Genomic DNA, 20,270 nt, shown 5'->3' with positions numbered 1-20,270 from the left:
TTATATCAATATATGCTGATTTTTTTTAGAGTTGGGTCTTAGAAACGAGAAGAAATGTTTTTATCTGGGACTTAACAATACTTCCAAAGATGAAGCAGGAGCAAAGAAATCCAGGTACCGGAGAGTCGGTGACTTGAAACCCAGAAGTCTGGCCCCTCCGGGACAGAGCGCTTAGAGCCTGATGAAGATACTGGGCGAGGAGAGAGAGAGAGAGAGAATGGGTGCTAAGGTGGGATAGAGCTTCCTGAGAAGCTCGGGCATGGAAATTTGGCCGACGGAGCAGCAGAGCGGACCACTGGCTCATAGTTCCCTTTAAGGAGCCGGGCAAGCTGAGAGGCCCAGCGAGCTAGCGAGAGGGAGGGGATCCAGGGGGTGGGCCGGAGACCAGAGGGAGGGGACGGGGAGCGGGCACGCCACGTGACTCCAATGCCAAGTTTCCCTGCAAGTTTGACAGAAGTTTGAATCGGGCTCGAGGGCTTTTTGCAGGCGGCGGAGCTGTGGCAGCCGGAGGGCTCGCTCGAGCGGCGGCAGCAGCGCCCCCAGTACCCCAACCGGGCAAGCCTGGATCCCGGCCCGCCGACTCGTGGTCACCGTCCAAGACTGCCTACAAGCTGCCCCGCGAGCCGCCAGCCTCCAGGTCAGCCCTAGCCTCAGCCCCAGCCCCAGCCCCAGCCGCCTGTCCAGGAGGTAGCTGAGCAGCGAGACCTGCCACCGCTCCGGCAGCATGTCCACGACAGAGAGCTCAGGCCGGTCTGCGGACAAGGATCCCCGGCAGCAGGTACAACTCGGTTCCAACAGACTCTACCCTTTTCTCTGTGTCCCTCGTCTGACCCTGCCTCAGTCTCTCTGTAACCCCTGCCTCTACCCCCTGCCTGCCTCTGCCCCCTGCCTGCCTCTGCCCCCTGCCTGCCTCTGTGTCCTCTGCCTCAGCCTCTCTGTGCCCCCTGCCTCAGTCTCTCTGGGCCCTTGGCTCTGTCCTCCGCCTCTGTCCCGTTCTCTGTGCCCCCTGCCTTTCTGCTCCAGACTGCTTATGCCTCTGCCTGTGGCAAACCTTCCTCGTGTCTTTCTAGCTACCTTGGTCCCTCTCCGCTTGCCGCTGCTTTCCCTTTTTCTTTGCTGTCATTGCCCCTCTGGCTATCTTGGCTTCTTTTCCCCTAGTCTCCTCCCTGCTCCCAGTGTTCTGCACCCCCCCCCAAAAAAAAAAAACCCGGCGTCCTCTGCAAGGCCCTGATGGCGCCCCCCGCCCCGGGTCCTTGTCTCCTCAGGTGGACCGGCTCCTCTCGGGGCTGCGATGGAGTCGGCTGGAGGAGCCTCTGGGCTTCATCAAAGTTCTCCAGTGGGTGAGTGAGTCTTCTGCGTGTCTATTTCGGGAGCATGGACTGTGACGCTGTCCCGAAGTAATGCAGTCCATACTGGGGGTGAGCCATGATGGCCCGGGATTGGGGGTGGGGGGGCTGTCATTGGTGGGGGGATTGTGGAGGGCAGGGGGTGGTGACAGGTGTGGAGGAGGGGAAATGAGGGCAGGGCGAGAGTGGGCTAGGGGGCTGCTTCCTAAGGACCGGGTTGCAGGACTGCAAAGGAGTAAGGCAGGCGGAGTCCGGGAGTCGGCCCTTCTATGTGCAAGGATCCCCGGCCCAGCCCGCTCACATTTCACTCGGGCGAGAGGACCTGGGTGTAACCTTTCCAGAGCTCTGATCGGGCACATACCGAGCTTCAGCCCAGAGCCCCTGGAGGGGGTGGGAAAGAGGGAGGGCCAAGGAGCAGCCAACTCTGGCCGGAGGGCGCTGAGGGCAAAGGCGAGAAGGGGTGCTACGGTGGGGAACGCTCTCACGCTCCAGGACTGATGGGTCTGGGGCAGAGTCACTAGAGTGGATCATCTTTTGGGTGTGATCGAAGGAAAAGAAAGATTCTGTCCAGTCCTTCTGGAAAGAAAGGAGTGGAATGAATGGAGAGGAGCAAGGAAGAATTCATTTGCCTGAAAAGAGCTCTATAAGTTTTAAAACCCAAAACACAGTGGGCAAAATGAGCTCCTGTACTGGGGAGCTAATTTAGGAGGGGCAGCTGTTAGAGTGGAAAGAGTTCCGAATTAGGGGTGCTTTAATCCGGAATCTGCTACTGGCTCACAGTGTGAGTTGGAGCAAAGTCATGTATAAGCTCTAGCCTCAATCTTACCAGCTATAAAAAAAAAAAAAAAAAAATGAGTATTGAAATGGAATGATCCCTAAGGTGTCTTTCTGTCCCAACATTCTAGGATTCTAAGTATTCAGTTCAGCCATTGAATAATGCTGAGTAAGTCACTTTCTGGCTTTGAGAGGCAGTTTCTACATCTGAAACAAGAGGTGGTGCTGGAGAGGATTTAGAGTAAATTCTTCCAGCCCCCTCCTCTCTCATATCATGTCATAGTTTCTGACCTCCAGAGAGTTTTTGTTCTCTTCTTTAGTAAGGCCTTCCAGAATTTCATTCAACTCTTTCAAATCATAAGGACTTTGAGGACCACTTAATGATTTCTAACAGAAGGAATTTGTTAGATAATTCAGCCCCCCAGTGATATAAATTAAAAATTAATTAAAATTTAAAATTTTAGGGTTCCAGTATAAATAAGCACTCAACACCAACTCAGTCAGGAAGTGAGCTAACTGGGGAAGAAAAAAGGTCAGGAGTTTTAAAGTTCTTAGAGCTCATGGGAGATACATGCTCCAGCAGAGACAACATGAAGCCAGTGGAATTCAGAGGATAGGTAGTATGGGTCAGGAAGGGTTATCCTCAGATATCTAAGCTCCTGAAGGGAGCCATGGGTTACACCTCTCACCTTCCTTCATAGTAACCTCCTTGCTCTTCCCAGAATTCCCACACCTGAATCAGGATACATTACAGCAACTTGTCCTGAGTTTTTGCTGTTTAAGGAGTAATTTAACTTACGACTTCAGGGACCAGGCAGACCCAGTTCAACCTCTTGGACTTGGTCTTGTCACCCTGATACAATCCAGGGGCTCATTTATCTATACTTTCACTGAAGAAGTTCATATGAGAATGATATTAATGTTGTCTTTAAGGGACTGAGGAGAGCCATTTTGAATGATCCAGAGTACAAATCTAATCTGCAGAGTACTATCCCTAATTCATAGAAACAAAGCTAAGGGATATTTGAGATGAATTGTCAAAGAAGGGAGAGAAACACTGAGATTATTAGACCATAGAATTATCTCCCTTAGGGAGATTCTGAAAAAGCTTTACCTATTCTTCTCCCCTGCTGCCTTCTCCCTCCCCCCCACCCCATACACACACAAGTGTTAGAGGCACTGAATGAAGTCCTATCCCTCCAAAGGCAGAGCAGATGCCCTGAGAGTTAAGAACTGTCTGACTTTTATGTTTCTTGACCTCTGAGATAGGGTTATACAAAACACAATCCCCTCCCCTCCCATTCAGGCAAATCAACTCTGAATTCAAACTCCTTTCCCAGGGTGGCTTTCATAGTTTGACATGTTGGCATTTTTTACTGCTGGCTCTTAGAGTTCAGGGGGGTTTGAGTATCACCAGTCCTGAGCCTTTCTTTGTTGATGAGTTACCACAAAAACATGCAGGAACCAGTCATGCTGGTGTGGGGTGAAAGAAATTTTAGTGTGAAGAAGACCGCAGATTGTCATTTCAGTTTTGGAACCATTTCCTTTTTGAAAGAATCAAATGCTCATTATTGGTGGGGATGGAGAGAGAGAAAAGAAAACAAACTGAATAGTTATTGAAATGGTGATTGAAAACTTTTTTCCTTCACAAAAAAATCCAAGGTTATGTTGGCCAAAAAGAAAGCCTGAAATGTAAGGAGTGAATGTCTCTAGACCAGGGCTCCTAGCTTAAAGGGTAGGGTAGAAGATGATCAAAAGGTGAGAAAGAGAAGCTTTTTTTTTCCCTTTTTCTTAGGAGGATTTCCTCAGAGAATTGCTCCCTACCTCTTTAAAACTCTCAGAGCTAACACTCTTGCCCTTCCCCCAGCTGACTCGGCATCCAGTTGTCGGGCACAGCCCAGGATCATCTTGATGTGGGTTGAATCTGTGCTGCTCTGGGAAAGAACACAGGTGTCAAATGGTCTGCCAACATTGGTTTCTTCACAAAGTGAAGTGATTCCAATAGATTTCGGGTGTCACTCCTCCGTACTCACTCAATGTTATGATATGATCCACACATGATAACCCAATTGATGAGCTGCATCTTTGTTGTTTTGTCCAACTCTTTGTGACCCCATGTGGGGTTTTCTTGGCAAAGATACTGTCATGGTTTGTCATTTCCTTCTCCAGTTCATTTTACAGATGAGAAAACTGAGGCAGACAGGGTGAAGTGCTCGAGGTCACACAGCTAGTAAATGTCTGAGGTTGGATTTAAACTTGGGAAGAAAAGTCTGACTTTAGGTTTAGAGAAACATCCACCAGACACCTAGCCACAGATCATAATCTACAGCAGGCCAGTAGCTCACTGGGGGGCCCTGCTCTGTCTTCATAATCAAAATAGGTTATTTTAAAGACATCAAGGTGTGTAAGTGGGTTCCTAGCAGCGGAAAGCCCTGAGCTCAAAAAGAGCCTCTGCTACTGAAAAGCTGTATGATCTTGATCAAACCCTTTAACTTCTCTTTGCCTCAATTTCCTCAACAATAAAATGAAGACAACAATAATAGCCCAGAGCCATTGTGAGGATAAAATGAGATAATATTTGTAAAGCATTTGGCAAACCTTAAAATACGACATAATTGCTAGCCAATATAATTAAATAATTAAATCAATTAAAAGTATATAGACTAGAAAATGTCCTAGGGCAGTTTCTGTAAGTGGAAAGTCCCTGTAGTCCTTCAGATCTACCACGACTTGGAGGGAGATGTATTGGACTTCTCTGCCTGGAAGTCCCATGTGTGTCTCAAACTCAACACTTTCAGAGTTAAATTCATTCTCTTTCTTCCAAATCCACACCTCCTCCTAATTTCCCAATTTCTGTTGAAGAAAAAAAAAATCATCTTTCCAGTTATCCAGTTTTGAAACCGAGTAGTAGTCATCCTCCACTCCAGACTCTCCCTCACCCCCACAGCCAATCAGCTGCCAAGTTGGTTAATCCCATCTTCTCAGCATCTCTCTCATCTTCCCCTTTTCTTTATTTATATCACAACTGCTCTAGGCCAGGCCCTCATTGCTCTTCCCTAGACTATTGCAGTAGTTTCCTAATTGATCTCCAATCCATGCTCTTCAGGTGCCAAATGGATATTCCTAAAGTACAACTCTGACTATACCATTCCTCTTCTCAAGAAGCCTCCTTGGTTCCTTAATCCCTTTGAAAGAAAATACAGACAGCCCCTTGGGCATTCAAGATCTTTCCCAGTCTGGCTTTAGCTGATCTTTCCAAGCCGGTTACATGTTATCCCCCCTCATTTATCCTACATTCCAGCCAAAATGGCCTACTTTCAATTCCCCAGGTATGATATTCCATACCACTTCACAGCCTGTGAATGTTCTCTCATGCCTAAAATGTTCTCTCATCTCTCCTCCACTTGAAATCCCTAATTCTCTTCCAGGCTCAGCATCAATTTCAATTCTTTCCAGAAGCCTTTCCTAACCCCTCCAGTTATTAATGTGCCCTTCCTCCCTTCCCACTGATCAGTTAGTACTTGTTGTACATACATATATATTTTGTACTTATTTCTATATGAAAATCCAACTGAATGTCAGCTCCTTGTGAGTAGGGACTGTCTCCCTTTTGAATTTAGATACAAAGCTCCTAGCACAATGCCTGGCATATAACACCTAACAGATGCCTGTTGATTGATTTTTGTTGGAAAAGGTCATCTCCCCACCATATTTCACTGAAATGTCTTCTACAGTGGGTCTCCTTTTTGCCCCCATCCTGTCCATGTCACCTAGCACCTAGACATCGTTATCACAAACAGCATTCTTACTGCTTCATCTTGAACAAATCAACAACATCAAAATGTCAGGATGAAAAATGGATCGGAACTGTTGTGAAGGGGGAATTTAAGAAGAGGTTACTTAACTTCCTGGTGTCTCGGATTAAAAGCAAGTGATTCAGTTCCCCAGGATTAATAATACCTCCGTGCAATGGAAATATATTTGAGCATGAATGGGACCTTTCAGCCTCAAGTCTGAAGACCAATCTCATCTCTTTTCAAATGGAATGGGAAAGGAGGAATATAGGGAAGAAAGGAAATAAGCATTTATTAAACATTTACTATGTCCCAGCAGGGTGCTAAGCACATGCACAATCATATTTCATTTGATCCTTACCTCAACCATGTATGTATTGCGATCCCCATTTTACAGTTGAGGAAATTGTAATAAAAGTTAAGTGATCACACAGCTGATCTGCACTCAGCTCTTCCTGACTCCAGTCCCAGTTCTATATCTACCAAATATTAGCTCTCCTGCTCCAATGACCATATTTTCTCTCTGCAACAGATTTATAGGAAGAAGAAGCTGAAGATTTGTTTACCACAGGCACCCTAAATCCATGAGTTTAGCTTAGAAGTTCCTCTGGGATGGGAGGGCAGCACAAACCACAAAGCTAGAAAATGCTACCTCCTCTTGGGGCTCCCTGATTGACTCCCCTTCCTGGAATCCCTGACTAATGAGCAGCTCTCCTCTTTTCAGGCTAGTTGCTTAATCTTGTTAATGCCTCATTCCCTGGTCACTGGCGGTTTCCATTCTGTTCTCCAGTGCCTTAGAGCTCAACGTTGAGGGGACAGTGAGAGAAAGGACTTGACACTAGATCCTCCCCAAGGCCCACAATCTTCTCTATAAGTAACCATACTGGAGCATGTGGCTGCGGTATAGGATACTTAGGTTTACTTTTTAAAAAAAAAAATTGGTTAATAGCAAGTTTCAATGAGATTCAACTGTGGATTACAGCTGGGTGGAACAGTGGATAGAGAACACTGGTTCTAAAGTCAGGAAGTCATAAGTTCAAATATAGCCTCAGACACAGCTGGGTGACTCTGGGCAATTTATTTAATCTCTGTTTGTCTTGGTTTCTCATCTGAAAAGTGGGGATAAAATTAGAAACTACTACCCAGGGTTTTTTTTGAGGCTCAAATGAAAATATTTGTAAACAACTTAGCACAGTGCCAAAAACATAGTAAACACCATGTAGATATTATCCATTATTGATATTATTTTTAAATGATATTTTATTTTTTCCCAATTACATGCAAAGATAATTTTTAACATTCACTTTACAAAACTTTGTGTTCCACATCCTTCTTGAGACAGTAAGCAATTTTATGTAGGTTATATATGTTTAATCATAGTAATACTATTATTCGTTTTCAAAAAAAAGAATAGAATATATTCAGCATCATGTGCATACTTTAATCTGATTCAGAAGACATTTCAGAATGTGTAGAAACTCATTATTATTATTATTATCATTGTAATTATCATTACAAATATCAGTTATTATCTACCACCATGAATATTCTGAGTACCGATTAAGAGAGAATTTAAGTTAGTAGATTGCAAGATATAAGAATATTTAGTGCAACAATCTGGTTATATTCACTTCCCCAAACCTTTAGGTAACTAATTACTATGCATTATAAAACAGTTCCAAAAACCATGAACTACGATAAGGAAAATACAAAGAGGGGTCAGAAAGTTATAAAGATGAAGAAAGGGCTAAATCTTTCCAGGAAAGGCTAACCATCAGAGTTATTGAACTTCAGAAAGAGGAAGCTTATGGGGTAACACAAGAAATGATGGAGACTCTTGGAATTAGAAGGGTCTTGAGAGATCATTCGGTCCAAGCTCCTCACTTTTTAGATGAGGTGATTAGAGTCTAGACAAGTTGCAATGCCTTCTGGGACACAATATAGGAAGGATCACTAACCAGGAGGGCTTCTTAGCATTTTTGTATGTGTTGGTAAATAATGTGTTCTTTAAACAACGTTTTTTTTTTTTTAAGCAAACAAAATGACATACATTGATTTACAAAGGAAGCCAATCATATTGAAATAAAGATGCATTTTTTTTCCATCCCAGTTCATAGAGTCCTTGAAATCTGTTCATGGATGCTATGGTCTGCGGACCTCTGGTTAAGAAGCCCTCCTATGGAGAATGGTGAGCACCTGGTCTCATCAGGACGGAATGAGGTCGAGGTTATACTTTTATGACTCGATAGTAGATATTTGGGGGTTCAGATGTGGGAACGTGGCAATTTGTCACAGAGTGGCTTAGATAGTTACCGGAGGCAGTGAGAGGTCAAATGACTTGTGTAATGTCACAAAGTGAGCCTGAGTCAGAGGCAGGGTATAAACCCAGGTATCTCTTAACACTTTTCCACTTCCTTTATCATCAGGCCGCCTCTCAAATAAAACAGAAGGATTTTTAGGCAGTGAAGATTGGTAACTACTGGCGGGGGTAATGGACGAAGGTTGTGCACTCTCTTATAGAAAATGTGTAAAAAAAAAAAAAAGAAAGAAAGAAGGAAGGAAGGAAGGAAGGAAGGAAGGAAGGAAGGAAGGAAGGAAGGAAGAAAGAAGAAAGAAGGAAAGAAAGAAGGAAAGAAAGAAAGAAAGAAGAAAGAAGGAAAGAAAGAAAGAAAGAAAGAAAGAAAGAAAGAAAGAAAGAAAGAAAGAAAGAAGAAAGAAAGAAAGAAAGAAAAAAGAAAGAAAGAGAAAGAAAGAAAGAAAGAAGAAAGAAAGAAAGAAAGAAAGAAAGAAAGAAGAAAGAAAGAAAGAAAGAAGAAAGAAAGAAAGAAAGAAGGAAAGAAAGAAAGAAGAAAGAAAGAAAGAAAGAAAGAAAGAAAGAAAGAAAGAAAGAAAGAAAGAAAGAAAGAAGAAAGAAGGAAAGGAAAAAATGACATACATCCTATCTGGTCCTAACTGGCTTATCAAGAATGATCCCTCCAAACTTTTAGACGTAATTGGGTGTAATGGGACAGAACACCACCAGAGGGCAGCGTGGAGCCTTTCCCTGATGTAAGCGAAGAGAGAAACCTTTAGAATGGTCAATGTACAATGTCCTAACTGCTCATTTTGGCAGGTCCAAACAGATGAGATTTCCCAAATCCAAGAGGCAGATTCGGGAATTGAACCGGGGGTTTTTGACTCCCGATCCAGGTTTTTCCTCGCATTAGGTCACCGTCCTCCAGCCTGTATTCTATAAAATAAAAAAAGATGGGAATAAGGAAGTCAGGTGGCCTTGGGGGAGAGAATCAGTCTTAATGATCTTTTAACTTCGAAATTGTTAACTATGAATAGGTGCAAAGATAAAAATGCTTACTGTGTTCGCTGCTATGCAACAGTTTTTTGCTTCAAAAATAGGTTGAATTTTCTCTATTTTATTCCAAAATTTCCCATATGATAGGCTATTTCCAATATGAACCATAGCCTAGACTTTATAGGTTCCATTGCTATATTTCAAACACTGAAGAACTCTGAACAATTGAGTTTAGGAACTCTATAATTCCATCATTAAATCTGTGTTTTGGGTACCTTAGGGAAGGATTTTGGGCAAATGGGGATACAATGGATAGAGTGCCGGGCCTTGGAGTCAGGAAGACTGATCTTCATGAGTTCAAATCTGTCTTCAGATACTTAGCTGTGTGACTCTGGGCAAGTCACTTAACTGTTTGTCTCAGTTTCTTCATTTGTAAAATGAGATGGAGAAGGAAATGGCACACCACTCCAGTATCTTTGCCAAGAAAACCCCAAATGGGGCCAGGAAGAATAAGACAGGATTGAAAAACAAAACCAATAATGGCCGGGGATTCAAATGATTTTTTTTTAGCCCAACAGGTGGTTACAATTTATAACACTTGGGCACAGAAGAACCAGTAGGAAGGTACAGATCATGAATAACAAACACTAAAAAGATATGTAGGCTGATAAAAATAAATGCTTATATTATATACAAGCCAAGTGAAGGCTTCAAGAGGAAAACTGATAATAACTAATTAGCACCGACTGCTGGCCTCCTTCTCTAACTAGATTCTAGTTACTCAAGTACCCTTCTCCCTGCCTGGAAGTTTGGAAGTGTCAGAAAGAAGAAGCCCCTTGGGAACTTGCATCCCATTGCACCTCCCTACTACAATAGCCCAAAAAAAGGAGAGGAAAAGAGTTGGGGAAACTAAGTAAACTAAAGGGAAAAAGATAATTCAAGTTATTCTGTTGTTTCACTGGGCTTTTACTGTAGGAAATGATAGGCTAACAGATGAGATAGGGGGAAATGCAATGGAGAAAAAGCAGAGGTTGAGAAACCAAGAGGAAGGCGTTTCCCTATGCTGTGAGCCAAGTTACTTTGCCACAGCAAGGCCAAAGCTTTCCCTGGAAGGACATCTGTCAGAGTAGAAAAGGAAGCTGTAAATACAGGGAGCAGGGGGTCACACTTCCAGTGTTTGACTCTACTTAAGTCCTGTCTCACTGGCAATGTCTTTCTCCTCTCCCTTCTGCTTTCTTCTCCCCTCACCCTGCCATCTTGCCTTTGTCCAACAGCCCCATACTAGATAGATATGAGTGTTAACAAGAAATAAATAGGAAACATTCTTTTTTTTAGTTGCTCCAGCAGAAAAGTCACCTCTTGCTGAGAGTCACCTCTTACTTGATTTGGAAATACACTTCTAAAAGTTCATCTGGTTCTCTTGGGTCTTTAACCTTCTACCCAAAGTTAGAGGATTCTGGGTACTACTGTGACTTGGAGAAGTTCTGTGGCTGAACCAACATCTTGAGAAAGATGTCAGCGATTCTCCCAAAGAATAAAGAATACCTTTGGGCTGTCCTGGGTCTTCTTGTTTGGAAAGGAGAGAATTTTCCTTGAAACTCCCTCCCAAACCCAACTTCATTCTAATCTTATTTATATGGCAGGTTTGTTTATTTGCAAAATTTGTCAAGGACCTACCATCAGCCCAGCACCTTGAGAAACTTCCATTCTAAGAGATGACTTCCCCTTCTCTCCTCCCCATTCACACTCACACACACATGGTCTGGTGTCTGATCTTCAGCTCTCTAACATTCTAGGGAATCATAGCACTGGAAGAACTAGAAGGGACCTAGTTCATTCCCCTCATTTTATAGAGAAGGAAACAGGCCTCTGCAAGTCAAGTGACTTGCCCAAATTCATACAGAGAATAGGTGGCAGAAAGGATCGGAACTTGATTCCTCTGGCTCCAAGTGCAGAACTCTTTCCACAGTGTTCCATCTGGAAAGCAGGAAGGCTTTGGGATCAGGTGGGTGCATCTACTGTCTCTTCAATAGGTCTTTTCTTCCCCACTTCGCCCCCTTTCTAGCTCTTTGCTATTTTCGCCTTCGGGTGTTGCGGATCCTACAGCGGGGAGACAGGGGCAACAGTGCAATGCAACAACGAAGCCAAGGACGTGAGCTCCATCCTTGTTTTGTTCGGCTATCCCTTCAGGTAAGCAGGTGCCCATTGCCACCAGAGCGGTCCCCCTCTCCCAGGTGCTGTCAGCCACTTTGCGGTGGACAGATGTGGAAAGAAGTAAGCAACATGAGATTAAGAGGACCTTGGTGATCATTTTAGGCAAGGATTATTTTTGTGTGTGTCTCGGCCTCCCTCTGGGGGAGCCTATAGAAGTCTTCTCAGAACCATATCTTTAAATGCACAAAATATAACACATAGGATTACTAAGGAAACAAATGCTATTGAAACATAGTAAACAACAATATTGTAAAAGTCAAATCCACAGACTATTTGAAATCAATCCCAGAGTGAATTTGGCTTTGGATTGTAACTGAGTTGTAGACCTCTTGCCAGCTTGAAAGGGATTTCTAACCATTTACAGCTTCATAGTTTTCTTACTTGACAGAGACACTATATCTGTGATGGGTGAACACAGAATGGAAAGGATGAGATCCAGTACCAAGGTGCTGACCCCAGCTCCTTCCTAAAGGCTATGAAAGGTTTGCTAGGGAAAAAAAAAAGATGACTAGACCGATAAATATGGGTGCCTTCTGCCCATTTCCCTAGTATTTTCTCTTGGATAATTTTGATAAGGCAGTTGGGCAATGAAATGGACAGAGAGGATTTAGAATCAGGAAAATCTGGTTCAAATCTTGCCACTTATCAGCGGTGGGACCCAGTGGCCAATGACATGACCTCTCTATCTGCCTTAGTTTCCTTATAAAATAAAGGAGCTTGCCTCTAACATATAGGATTGTGTGAATATGAGCTGACTATAGATTGGGCATCTGTCCTCTAAGAACTAGTTTAGGTCATCACCACAGGGTTGAAGGAAGGGAGGAAGGAAGGAAGGAAAGAAGGAAGGAAGAGAGGGAAGGAAGAAGGGAGGGAGGAAGGGAGGAAGGGAGGAAGGAAAGAATGTAGATCAATAGATAGGCAAATAAGCAGAAAGATAGACATATAGGTAGGCAGATAAAAACATAGATAGCTAGATAGAGAGCAGATCCCTAGATAGGTGAGCAAATGGGTAGATAGATGGGCAGATAAATGGATTAATAGAGGGATGGAAAGATGAAAAGATGGGTGACATACTTAAAACAGGGCCTTAGGTAATAAAGACAGTGGAGTGGAAACAATCAGAGGGTCTATAATGATAGTCTCTCTGTTTGAATCCCAGCCCTGCTACTTAATACCTGGGTCCCTTCATTCTTTTGAACTCGTTTCCTCATGTCTAAAATGAGAAGGAAGGATTAGAGGATTTCTAATTCTTAGTCTATGATTCTAAAAATTAGCATCAAGTGTTGATTGGGCATAAATGCCATTTGGAATCATGTAGAGGGAGGGAGAGAGGCAACTAAGCCAGAGGATAATAAGATAATAGTTCTAGGAAAGGACTATGAAGACCATTTAGCTCAATATCTTTCATTTTACAGATGACCCCAGATAACCTGGGAAGATTAAATAACTTTCTCAAGATTGCACAGATTGCATCAAAGGCAGAATAAAGGCCCTTTGGGATCAAATATGGAGAGAAGCAGCAAGACATAGAGGGTAGAGGGTCAGCCTTGGAGGCAGGAAGATCTGAGTTCAGGTCCAGCCTCTGACCCAACCTGGCTATGTGACCATGATTAGACAATTCACTTAACCTAGTGGTACTGAGGCCATAAACTACAAGTTAATTGCTGATCTAAATCAGTTGAATGAGTTTCAACTTTTCCACATCAATGAAGTTATCCTGAACCACTAACAAAAAAATAATGAATGGACCAATGGATGTAAAAATGTATATGTTTATGAACAAGCAAATGAATATACAAATAAAAGAAGGAAAAACAGGGGAATTGCTTAAAATTCTCTAAAGCTCCACCTTATTTTGCCCAGGGAATAAAGAATTTTGTAGGTAACTAGATCACTACCATACAGCATGTTGCTTCTTGGGAGGGAGGTAGAGAAGCGTTGGACTCTATATCAGGGAGGTAAGGGGGAGGTGTGGAGAAAGAAAATAGAAAAGTTCCATAAGACAAGCTTCAAACCCTTCCAGAATTCCCCCATATTTGATCCTCCAAAAGGGAATTTCCCTTGGACCCGACTAGACATTGTAGACAATTCCTTTTTTTCCTACTCCAGGCTGTGCTAATTCTATTTTTAAATTGGCTACGGGTTGCTGCTCTCTTTGAGTCTCAGTTTTCCTAACGACACAATGGGGAGAATCAAACTGATGGGCTTTCTAACTGGGCTGCCAGAAATAGCTATTGACAGTAGAAAATGCTTTTGCCAACCTAAAGAACCTTAGCAACAGTTAATAAGATAAGATGAGCATCCTATCCTCTGGCTATCATGGTGAGGGCCAGGGAGCAGCATAGAGCAGTAAGTGGGGGTCATGGGCCTGGGGAGGGGGGTTTCACTTTCTACAGTTTTGGAAGCTGGACAGTGGGGACAAGAAGGTTCTGGATGAGGTTCTGCCCTTCCTAGTGACCCACTAATCCTGGTGGAGAGATTTTGTCATGGTCCCGCCCTGACCACAAGGTTTTCGGAGAATCAGCTCCCACCTAAGTGCCCAAGCTTTTGGTTTTCCAAGTCCCAGGCACCAGGCTGGCCCCCTGATGGCTCAGGGCTTTCTCTCCTTCCACTGGGCAGGTTGACCCGGGTCCAGTATGAGATGCCCCTCTGTGACGAAGAGTCCAGCTCCAAGACCATGAGCCTCATGGGAGACTTTTCCGCCCCTGCCGAGTTCTTCGTGACCCTGGGGATCTTCTCCTTCTTCTATGCCATGGCTGCTCTGATTCTTTACCTCCGGTTCCACAACCTGTACACTAAGAACAAGCGTTTTCCCCTGGTGGTAAGTGAATGGGGTTGGAGGCACAGGGAAGAAAGGCCAAGGCAATGGCCAGAATGATGGAGAAAAGTGCCGTGCTGGGTTCCCCTGCAGCCTGGGACCTTGAGTTGGGTCATCTGACACCATATTAGCCGCCTTGCAGTAGTAAGTGGGGACGTCAGCCATCTCCTCCTCTTTTTTCTCCCCTGCACTGGCTGGAACCATCCCAGAGAGGGGCATCCCTGGGCTGTCCGGCCCCCTGTCCCCCTCAGCTGTGGCAGAGCACTCCGAAGCTGCTGGGAGCAAAGGAGAGCCCGGGGGGGGGGGGTAACCTAGGCAACCTCAGGGTGGCAGACAGCTCCTCAGGGAGAGGCAGGACAGGGCTTTGGGCTGGAGCTGCTCAGGGGCCCTCCTGGCAGAACGGGTTGACAAGCCTTGGGATTGGGGAACAGCCGGGGGTTGGAGTCCCCGGGGAAGAAGCTCCCTTTGGTGCAGACGGATGGCGTGCCCAGAACACTCAGGTCTTCCTCCCGGAGTCAGGAGTCACAGCCTGTCTGCTTTTGCACCCCTCCCCCTTATCCCGCCGCGGTCTGGCTGAGTCATGGAGGAGGTGGGAGAGGATGTCAGTGGGATTCCCTCTGAGCAGTCTTCTCTGTCCCCCCGCCCCCTTTAGGACTTCTGTGTCACGGTCTCCTTCACCTTCTTCTGGTTGGTGGCAGCGGCAGCATGGGGCAAGGGCCTGACGGACGTGAAGGGAGCCACCCGGCCTTCTAGCCTGATAGCCGCCATGTCCGTGTGCCACGAGGGGGAGGTTGTCTGCAGCACGGGGGCCACCCCCTCCATGGGGCTTGCCAACATCTCTGTGGTAAGAGTCCCTGTCCCGGGGGAGGGTGCTCTATCCTCAGCGACCCCAGGCTCGTTCTGATCCATGAATGCACTTGTCCAGGGCTCCCTCCCAAGACTGGCTCCTGCTTCGACCCCGGCCCACCTCTTCTCCCCTCTCCTAAGTCAATGCCATCTTTCCCTAGTATTTCAGAAGGTTAGAATAACTAATCTGCTGCTGGCTGGAGTTGCCACGGGCTCTCTGGAAGCACTGCCTTTCCTGGCACCGGGCACAGAACCCCGTAGAGAAGGGCCATGTCGAGGGGACAGAGGATGGGGAGGGGCTATAGCTTTAACCTCATTTCCTCCCTTCTCTCTGCCTCCAAACAGAGTTTCTGCTTGCCACCTCCCACTCCTCTGGGTTTATAGGTGTGTGTGTATATGTATGAATCAGGAGAATCTAATGAAGCAGAGCTGGGAACAGGGGAAGGAGCCGGGAGAATGGCTGGAAGGGCCAGATTCCTCAGGAGGGGAGGCGAAGGGGATGGCTATGTGGGGTCTGCAGGGGCCGCTCTGCCACCTGGGAAATAGCCCTCCTATCCCCAGCCTGGACTGGGGGCTGCACAAAGGATGCCGGAACCCTTTAAGCCTGGGTCTGGTCTGGGGCCTGAGCAGGGCCTGGGTCCTGGCTGAAAGGCTGGGAGAAAGTCCCCGAGGGGAGGGAACTGCCCTGAATGCACAGGCCACCAATTCTCCGGCTGAATAGAAATGGTGACAGACATTGGCCATGCAAAACTCCTTCAAGTCCAGCACAAAGGCTTCTCTGACACTGGGCCAATTAACCCCCTCTTCATTATTCTCTATCACCCAGGGAGCCCGATCTTCCCGGGAGCGAGCTACTCACTGGACATATGTTGGCTGTAGCTCTGGATACACACTGTTGTATCTGTATGAAGCCTTTCAGACCGCTAGGGTACCATTAGCACGATGGCCACAGCTCCCTGCCCTTGGATCCTTTGCCTCGGCCACAATCCCTTGCTTTCTGCCTCTGTCCTTCCCCCACTTTGTGTGCTTCTGCCCTGTGCCCTGGGCACTGCCACATGCGCTCCCACGGGCTTCCTGCTTTAGAGTCTCTCCCACCGCCTCAGCCGCAGCCTCTGCCCATCCCCGGATGGGCACCGGGCATCTGAGCCGCCGCACCAGTGCGGGCACACGCACCCCTGCCCACCGCGCCCGGAGGCACACACTGGGTTTGGGCCGGGCCGGGAGCTGAGGGTCCCTCTGCTTACTCACTCTCCCTGCTGTCATTGCAGCTCTTTGGCTTCATCAACTTCTTCCTGTGGGCCGGGAACTGTTGGTTTGTATTCAAGGAGACCCCGTGGCACGGCCAAGGCCAGGCCCAGGACCAGGGTGCCAGCCAGGAGAGTGCAGCTGAGCAGGGCGCGGTGGAGAAGCAGTAATTAGCCTTCTGCCCTCTCCTGCCCACCTCCCGACGGACAGCACCTCCTCCCCCGGCTTCTTCGGCTTCCTTCCAGGACTTCCCTACTCTTATACCTCTCCCCTCCTTGCTGATTCTTCTGGGCTGGGTGCTTGGGGACAAAGGATGGGCTGGCGCCCAACTCTCTCCTGGGGGCAGTTGTCCCTCTGAGCTCTCCATCTCTTCCCCTCTCTTCACAGGCAGGGTCCCAGGCTGGGCAGGAACTCAGCTCTGTGTTTTCTGCCCTGCTCGGTGGTCCTCCTCGTCTCCTAGCTGAATTTGAGGACCAGGGTCCTGCTGAACAGGGGCAGGTGGGAGGACGGGGAGGGGCACACAGCAACACTAAGGCCTGTTCCCCTTAGCATCTTCAGGGAATGGCCCAGCCCAGCTCCAATAATGAAGGGTTGGGGGAAGGAGAAAGGTACAGAAAAGGTGCTGGATGGTGGATTCTCCCTCAGATGCAAGGGCCCGGCAGTGATTTGTTTGCCTTTTATCAGCTGTGGAGGGCCAGATTCTCTGTGTCCCCTATATCAAACAAGGTTCCCGTTACTTCCATCCACCTCTCAGGTCTCTTGTTTCCCAGGGGCCAATCGGTCCATACTGTCACCCAGGCAGGTCCCTGGGCCTTCTACCTTTCCCTTCCCCTGGGTCCATCTATTTGTGCAGATCACGAGAGGCAAAGGCCGTGGAAGGAGAGCTGGCTATTTCCTCCCTGCCTAGACAGATAGGAACACGGGGTCCTGAACACACAGAGTTCTGGCAGGAACAACTCTTTGTATGTTGGGAGGTGGGGGAGGTGTAGGAGAGGGGGAAGAAGGCTGGCCTAGAAAATGGACTGTTCTTTAGTCATCCCTGCTGAGGCCTGCATTCTGTGTGGCAGAGGAATTGTATCTTGGGCCTCCTCCTCAGGAGCTTCAGTTCCAGAGACCCCTGCTTCTGAGGGAGCCCCTTCCCTGGGATGGGTGTTCTCCCTAAACTCAGATGCTCTGTGCTAACTCCTCATTCAGGCCAAATTCACAAAGCGCCTACTGTGTGAAATGTCATCGTCCCTATCCTCAGGGAGTTTTCAGTTTGTGAAGGATGGGATAAAACCCAGGCTGAGATAAAGACAATGTGATAGAGGAAAAGAAAGATTCAGATCACAGTGACTTGAGAGACAGAACACTCCCAGACCCTCATCTTGTCAGGCTCCCTTCCCAGTGCCTCGACTTCCAGATTTGGACATTTACTTGTGACACTGATCAACGGGGACTGATTGAAACACCAACATTATTCAGGCACTGACTGGGTACAGGCACTGTCACCAGAAGGCTCCCAGAGCTGCCTCAAAATCTGCACTCCCCCGTCCCCATCTTCAGCCACTATCAGTGGGCTCCTTGCCTTGTATTCATAGCTCTGCCTAATCCTTTCTTCCATTCCTGTGACGAGGCCAGGTGGGAGGGGGTTTCCGATGGGCCCATGAGACATGCCCAAGTATACATTCTAGGTTTCTCACACAGTGGGCTGGCCTGTTTCTCCCTTTTTGAGGCTTATCTTCTTCCTCCCTCTCCTGTTTTACATTTTTGCCCTCTCCAGCTTCCCCTCCTCCCTCAGGCCCTATCCCCTTCCCCAATCCAGAACAGGCCGATGTTATTGGTGCTTCATCACTTCGGGACCTTATGTTCAGCCATGACCCAGTTACACACATGCCTCTGTTTCCCCTCTTCCTGACATTTCTAGTAACCCCTTTTGTCTCCCCAAGGCTCTGTGTAAATGGCTCGTAACCAGAACTAACTGGTTCTCTGAGAGTCCTAGGCCGGGGTCTGCAGGATGATGACTTCTCCTGTTTTCCTCTTTTCTCCCACTCCCAACCAAGAAACTTCTGGATTAATTTTACTCTGTTAATTGTCCAGGAGCCTAGAAGTCAGGACTCCTGGGTTCTAACCCAGATGTTGTGATCCCCCAGGTCGATCCTTTTCTCTTGAAATGACCCCACCTATGAAAGTACAATAGAGCCTTTTGTGTGGGGGAAGAATTTGGGGCTCTGAGAATTGTTCTTTTCTTGACTTGGGAAGAGGTTTGGAGAAGGGAGATAAAAGAGACTGGAAGAGGGGATTGTCCCCAGGCTCAATCCTGGCCCAAGCTGTCCCCACATACGTTTAGGACACTTGTGGATGGCTCTGACTTCAGCCCCAGAGCCTCTGACAAGGAATAGCAATGGAATCTTCTTTCACTTTTTTTCAAGCTAGCCCTAGTGGGGGGGCTCTGTAAGCAGTGTCTACTGTGATTTTGTTTGGATCCTGTGTTATGTATTTATTTATTTGAAATGTGAGAGATAAAAATGTTCCAATGAGCTGGCTGCATTCAGCACCTGACCCTTTACCAGGGAAGTGGGGTGTGCCAAGAATCCCCCACCCATTTCTTTACTGCATGGAGGCCAGCTTTCTCCTGGCCCCTCACTCAGGTCCCACTGATGGGAGTCACAACACCCGTGGACTCTGCCAGGCATCTAGTGATCTTGGAGAAAGTCCTTCACTTCTCTGGGAAGCCTTAGTTTTACTGTCATCTCTAAAATAAGAGGGTTAGACTAGATAATCTCCAAAGACTCTTCCCCCTAAGTCTATTATCTCAGGAGCTCCCTGGGGTCACTTCAGTGGCTGATTTGATCTTAGCTAGAATAGCCTAATTTGGTCTCTTTGTGTGGCTGCCTTGTTCTCTCCCTGTGGTCATCCCAAGGGAATGATCGCCTCAATTTTTTTTATTACCTCCAGGAGGGGGACAGGACCTCACCGTCCTGGGCTCACCCCTCAGGACTGTTGTCCTTTGGAACCAAGGGTCCCTGCTTTGCATAGCGGCGAGTGAGGAAGCCACAGGCAGCGTTGGGGCCAATTCTCCGGTTGCTGCTGCAAGAGGTCAAGCATGCTGGAGAGTTGGTCAGCTGGGCCTTTTGCCCTAGGACCCTGTCTGGGTGCCTCACATAGGCCCTTTCCTGGGATACGAAGCCCCTGCCCTTCTATTTCAAGGGAGTGATGTTGCATGTTTTCGGTGCTTGTTACTACAGCTTTAAATAAACAGTTTGCCATTGAAGAGGCTGGGGCTGAGGACCTCCTCGGCCTTTATGTGTGTGTGTCCCCTTGTTAAACATCGGCCGCTCCCCTGCCAGGGTCGCCCCTGGATGGTTCTGGGAACTGCTGCCCTGGCCTTTGAGGTTCCTGCGCTCTCCAGGAGGCATTCCAAGGAGGACCGACTCCCCGCGAAGGCAACCTGGCTCATGGGGGGGACGGCAGAGCCTAGGCCAGAGAGCCCGGGGGCCACCAGCACTCTGCCGCTGAGAGTGGTTGGCTGGGCTCAGGACCGGACCGACAGGCCTGGGGAAAGCAGCGGTTTGAGTTTCTGACAACTCTGACTTCATACCGCCCTTCCCCCCACTCATGTGCTTCACCCTTATTGACCTAGAGATAAATCCTTCCTCAAGGTGGGAAGGGGAGAAGAGACTTTCTGGGGCAAAGCCGAAGACCTCCGTCCATGCGCACCCAAGCCGGCCTACATCTTGCGGAAGGGCCGGAGGGCAGTGTGTGGCGGGGAAGGGTCAGGGGAGGAAATCCATCTCCCGTTTCCGATGGGGAGAGGGGTCAGCATTTTACCCCTTTAATGAGATGGGGGGTGCAGTGGGGAGAGACTTTTCATCTGCCGAGAAGAAAGAGCGAGTGATTAAGGTCCTTCGCAGGCCTGAGCAAAGGGAATGACAGCTCCGATGAGAAATCTCCCCACGCCGAGG

General features: G+C 47.3%; 1 protein-coding gene across 1 annotated transcript; it reads left to right on the top strand.

The window, feature by feature from the left end:
* The first annotated feature begins 440 nt into the window (after positions 1-440).
* On the top strand, positions 441-19,579 carry SYPL2 (synaptophysin like 2). The gene is made up of 6 exons (XM_051993145.1): positions 441-778; positions 1,266-1,340; positions 11,269-11,393; positions 14,037-14,238; positions 14,888-15,079; positions 16,350-19,579. The coding sequence occupies exons 1-6, from the start codon at positions 725-727 to the stop codon at positions 16,494-16,496; spliced, it is 795 nt and encodes a 264-aa protein (XP_051849105.1). The 5' UTR covers positions 441-724; the 3' UTR covers positions 16,497-19,579.
* Positions 19,580-20,270: the final 691 nt, after the last annotated feature.

Source organism: Antechinus flavipes, chromosome 4 (genome assembly GCF_016432865.1).
Source record: "Antechinus flavipes isolate AdamAnt ecotype Samford, QLD, Australia chromosome 4, AdamAnt_v2, whole genome shotgun sequence".
Classification (NCBI taxonomy): Eukaryota; Metazoa; Chordata; class Mammalia; order Dasyuromorphia; family Dasyuridae; genus Antechinus; species Antechinus flavipes.
The sequence above is the reverse complement of the archived record's forward strand: the minus strand, read 5'-3'. Positions and strand labels throughout refer to the sequence as shown.